Raw genomic sequence first — 5,824 nt, 5'->3', positions numbered from 1 at the left:
CAGTCTGGATGACCATAAAATTGTTTAAACACCTCCTCAGTGTCCCTGGAATCTAGGCAGTCTGGGATGACCATAAAATTGTTTAAACACCTCCTCAGTGTCCTGGAATCTAGGCAGTCTGGGATGACCATAAAAATTGTTTAAACACCTCCTCAGTGTCCTGGAATCTAGGCAGTCTGGATGACCATAAAAATTCGTTTAAACACCTCCTCAGTGTCCTGGAATCTAGGCAATCCGGGTGACCATAAAAATTGTTTAAACATCTCCTCAGTGTCCTTTGAATCCAGGCAGCCCTAATGGCCATCATATAAATTTATTTATTTTATTTGTTTTATCGATAATTCAATATTCCAATCAATATCTATTGTCAATTGGGACATTTATTTTTGCAAACCATCAGTTCAAGTATTGATAAAGTACAATTTTCTCGCCTTTTTAACTATTTTTCATTTTCCCTAAGTATCTTAAAAGTCTGTGTTTCAAGGACTTTTTATAAGCTCAAAATCCCGTTCATTCGATTTGGCTTTTTTTTTTTTAATTGCTTGAGTATGGCTGTTATTATTTCTCTCTGTTTAGGCATTTCAAACACACAACTGTCTCACTTATTACTAAGTACGAAGCAAGTTCACGGCGAGAAATCAGAAACATACAAATAACGATGAATATCAAATGCTTAATTTTTTACGTTTTCGCTAAAGTTAAGTATTAATAGTTTTACGGATTTTAACGAGTCTTTCTTTCTGTAATAGAATAACATTTTACGAAATTTAACGAGTTTTACATCTTGAAACGGAACAAGGTTTTACGGATTTTAACGAGTCTTACTTCCCATGCTGAAACAACGCTTCGTTAATTTTAACCTGTCTCTTAAACTGCGTTATAGATCAAAGTTTTGCTAATTTCCTTTAATGAAACAACGTTTCACGAATTTTAACGATTTTTAACTCCCTGTGATGGAACATGTTCCTCATATCCCCCTGTGGATCATGACGAGGTTCGATTCTCTGCGGTGGAACAGTTTGTTTGTTTTTGAATTTCGCGCAAAGCTACACGAGAGCTATCTGCACTAGCCATCCCTAATTTAGCAGTGTAAGACTAGAGGGAAGGCAGCTAGTCATCACCACCCACCGCCAACTCTTGGGCTACTCTTTTACCAACGAATAGTGGGATTGACCGTCACATTATAACGCCCCCACGGCTGAAAGGGCGAGCATGTTTGGTGTGTCGGGGATTCGAACCCGCGACCCACAGATTGCGAGTCGAGTGCCTTAACCACCTGGCCATGCCGGGCTCTGCGGTGGAACAGAGCGCAGATAGGCCATTGTATGGTTTTGCGCTAAATACAACAAACAACAACGTTTCTAATATTTGATTTGGTTTTTCCAGATAAGTGACAATTCAATTCAGTATTGCGACAGGAATACCAAATTTTCCCCACTTTTTATTTTTATATACCAAAAATGCTTCAATATAGTTGTATGGTAGAAACGTTGCATTCACAAAGGTATATTTTATTATTGGTCTTTTAATTTTCTGGTAGACCCGATACTGATATTTTACGTAAATCATAGGGTACGCTTCTTCAAGACCCCCTCTTTTGTTTCCTATGTAGTAATTTCGCAACCCCAATTGCACACATCAATGATTTTTCCATGTAGAACGGTCTATATCATTTGAGTCGGAAAAGTATGTCAAGTAAAGTTGTCCTTACTAACGTCAAAAAAGTTGGACGAGAACCCTTTTTAAGGTAAACTTGATCGCTCTGCATAATTACCGACAAAGTGCGATATTTCTGTAATATAAATAGTAAGCCCGATAACAGTTCAAGAGATTATTTTCAGGCGTTAACTTCCTATATTCGTTCAAACTACGTTTCTACTTTTCCAAACCTAAGTATTAACCTAGCCTGTGTTAACCACGCCCCCTACACCACAGGATACCATATTATTAGACTACTATCACACGAGTTGGAAATGATAACAAACAAAACTGGGACGTTCTGCGACATTTCCCGACGCGCTCCAGTTTCTGAAAATGACACTATAATGTTTCTGTTGTATCACAGAAGAATTGTTTGTTCCTCAGATTGTACGGAACTCGTACCACCATGCATTGCTTGTTAAATAAAATCGAATCTTTGTTTGTTTGTTTAGTGTTACGCACGGAGCCGTACAATGGACTGTTTGTGCTGTACCAACCATGAGGATCGAATCTCGAATTTTAGTGTTATAAGTTATCATGTACTTTTGAGTCAAATTTCACTCTTGCTTCAGTGTTTTGTTGGTTGATTATAAAATGAGGGAAGGGTAGGTAAGTTGTTTGTTTGTTTCGGATAATCCTGCAAAACTATAAATAGGTTATATGTCCGTCTCTAGCTTCGAATTCATAGTTTAGAGGTAAATCAGCTGGTCAACAGCTAGTTTAGAGGTAAATCAGCTGGTCAACAGCACCCACCACCAACTTTCGAGGTGCTCTAATCGAATAGTAGGATTTGATCGTCACTCTTATAACACACTTATGGTCATAAAGTACGAACCACGATTTTGGGGCAATGAAACGCGAGCGAAGAAACTTTAGATTCAAATTGCGGCATCTTATCTAGTAGGCCACGACCAATCATTAAAAACACAAAAGAGGGATAAGTGAAACGTGTATTTTCAAAGAACCCTTAGATTCAAATTGTAGCATCTTATCTAGACCACGACCAATCATTAAAAACACAAAAGAGGGATAAGTGAAACGTGTATTTTCAAAGAACCCTTAGATTCAAATTGTAGAATCTTATCTAGTAGGCCACAACCAATTATTAAAAACACAAAAGAGGGATAAGTGAAACGTGTATTTTCAAAGAACCCTTAGATTCAAATTGTAACATCTTATCTAGTAGGCCACAACCAATTATTAAAAACACAAAAGAGGGATAAATGAAACGTGTATTTTCAAAGAACCCTTAGATTCAAATTGTAACATCTTATCTAGTAGGCCACGACCAATCATTAAAAACACAAAAGAGGGATAAATGAAACGTGTATTTTCAAACTGCACATTTCAGTACTTTTCGATACACGTTATTATTATTTATTTCCAGTTGTAAGAGCTAGAACAAAGAACCGAGGACACAGCATGTAAAATCAAGTTATCTCTCACCTAACTGATTTTGAAAAAATAACTATTTTAAATCATTTCCATTTCGAGTGCATATCATGACTACGACTTTTTTCCATCCTTATCTGGTACAAATCATCCGACGTTAATATCAATCTTAAAAAAAAAAAATAGACTTGTTTGTTTGTTTGTGAAATTTCACGCAAACTTCCTCAAGGGCTAACTGCGCTAGCCGTCCATAATTTAGAATCGATAGATTAGAGGGAAGGCAGCTAGTCAACACCACCCACCGCCAATTCTTGGGCTACTCGAATCGAATAATGGGATTAATTCACACATTATAACGACCCCATGGCTGAAATGGCGTGCATGTTAGTTGATGGGATTCGAACCAACCCACGACCCGCAGGGTGCGAGTTCAGCGCCCTAATCATCGGGCCATTTCAAGCCCAATTTAGCCTCTTGGTCTAAACTTAATATATTGATACAAAAAGAGTTTTGAGTATTAATAATACATTTTTAAATATATATATACATATACGACAAGATAAGACACCTGGTGACTCAGTGGTACACTAACAGCTTGAATTCAAGATTCAGATAAACTATAGTGTAGCTACGTGTTAAACGAACGAACGAAAAGGACAAGATTACGAATAACAAAATGTAGCCGGTTCATTGATTCTAAAAACGAGAACTGTTTCTCGTTCCTGCAAAGCGAATACATAAAACATAACCTTAATATCCAAGAATTACGCATTAAACGCTTAGCAATTATATTAACTTGGATATCAGCTGGATGTATAATATATTAAGAATTAAAATAGGTTGTTGTTGTTTCTTTACAATGTTTAACACTTTCGTTATTAATAAGAATGAAATTATTCAGCCCGTTAGGCTTTTTTTAAACATTTTCAAGATGAAACATTTGTCGCCAAGCTCCCTCTATAGGTGATAATAATAATAACACACTAAATACTTTTAAACAGCAATAAACAGTGAGTAATTGACTTACTGTATGTTGGCATGGTTGACTTGGATTAATAAAATCTAGGCCTCTATCTCCTTGACCATTGAAACAGTTCTGGATATTTTGGATAAATTTCCGGTGGACAGCGGACAAAGCGTAAACGCAGAGAGCCGAGGTCATGGAGGGTTTGTAGTAAATATCAGCTTCGTCCTTCGAGCTGGCAAACACCACAAAGAGCACCTTATCCTGGGCGGTGATGCCTAATGAAACGGCTAAGTCAGAGCCTGGTTGACCTACGAAAGCAGCCTGAGCGAGGTTATAGTCCGTGCCATCTTTCGAGCGACAGACCAACGGAATCTCGGTGTATGAATAGTAATGAGGATCGTTTTGACAAATTCGAACAAGTTTGGATAGGAAGGGGTAAGGCCTATCAGTGTTCTTCTTTTGCACCGTTACGAAATATGAAAAGTCCTTATTCTCGAACCCATACACATAAGTGATCGGGTAGATGGCACGCGCGAGGCTATTCACAGAAACTTTTGTCCCAGTGGTTACTTTCGATTCAGCAATGGTAAACATAGCTTCTGGGTCAAGACTACGACTGCTTACCATCGGTACATCTGATCGGTAAGGTCCACTACCTGTAAAGGTCACGCCGACGTAGAGGACGTGGGTCATTCTACGAATAGTGTCGGTCGGTCCCTTAGCAATAAAGGCCACCGTGGATGCCGTGGCATTGTTTGCCACCACCGACTCGTTCGCTGGAGTGTTGTAATTTAACACGTCTTCCAGGTCATGGACTGTACACACTCCTTGAAAGAGGCTCCCACACGCTATCAACCTACTCTGTTCATAGTCTATGATAAGGGCCTTGTTGTGGTAGTCCGTGGGCCTCGTATCCACTTGAGGACAAACTCGGGTCACAGGGCAGTTGGGGCTGTCTTCCTTTGGACCCATGATGGCCGTATTTTTCAAGGTTAGTTTGGGAGTCAATTGGTAAATCATGTTAACTCCACCTATGTATACAAGTCCAGTGTATTTGTTAACAACCAAATGTTCAAACTTTTCACCAGGAAAACCTTGCCTGTCAAAAACAGGGTAGGTATTATTCACAAATTTTGCCTTTCCCACTGTAATCCACAGGATCAGGAGTAACCAGCAACACCGCCAGGGGAAGCTCCCTAACCACCGTCTCTCCCTTTTTTTCATGACTCTTGAGTTTCAGTCGAGATTCTAATAATAATAATTAAAGATAATATTAATTAATAATTAAATTAATTAAATATGGTTAGAAAAATAACAGAAATCTGTAAAAAAACCTGAACAAGCATCATTTAGAAAATTAAATATTATTATCTATAGAAACGACTGTTTCGATAATAGTTTAATGAAACCTCCAAGAATCACGGTAATCAACCTTTTCTGTCTAGAAATGTTTTACATAAGTCTTTCGACCATGTTATCATAGGATAGTGTCATCACTAACTGGTCTAAAAGTTTCCAGAATCATTTAACCACTAATTGACCAGAAAAGTTCCTCAAAAGTATGATTACTAACTAATCTGAAAACTAAACTAATCTTTCGACCATGTTATCATAAGATAGCGTCATCACTAACTGGTCTAAAAGTTTCCAGAATCATTTAACCACTAACTAATTGACCAGAAGAGTTTCTCCAAAGTATGGCTACTAACTAATCTGAAAACTAAACTAATCTTTCGACCATGTTATCATAAGATAGCGTCATCA

General features: G+C 37.9%; 1 protein-coding gene across 1 annotated transcript in view; it reads right to left on the bottom strand.

Annotated features, from left to right (window-relative positions):
• The window catches only part of LOC106468748 (plexin-A2-like), an 89,197-nt gene extending 83,895 nt beyond the window's left edge, over positions 1–5,302 (bottom strand). Inside the window, exon 1 of the mRNA XM_013929192.2 lies at positions 4,121–5,302. Within this exon, the coding sequence (XP_013784646.1) occupies positions 4,121–5,284 (1,164 nt within the window). The 5' untranslated portion in view covers positions 5,285–5,302. The remainder of the gene's footprint in view (positions 1–4,120) is intronic.
• Positions 5,303–5,824: the final 522 nt, after the last annotated feature.

Source organism: Limulus polyphemus, unplaced genomic scaffold (assembly GCF_000517525.1).
Source record: "Limulus polyphemus unplaced genomic scaffold, Limulus_polyphemus-2.1.2 Scaffold3145, whole genome shotgun sequence".
Lineage (NCBI taxonomy): Eukaryota > Metazoa > Arthropoda > Merostomata > Xiphosura > Limulidae > Limulus > Limulus polyphemus.
Note: the sequence above shows the minus strand (reverse complement) of the source record. Positions and strands in the feature narration are given on the sequence as shown.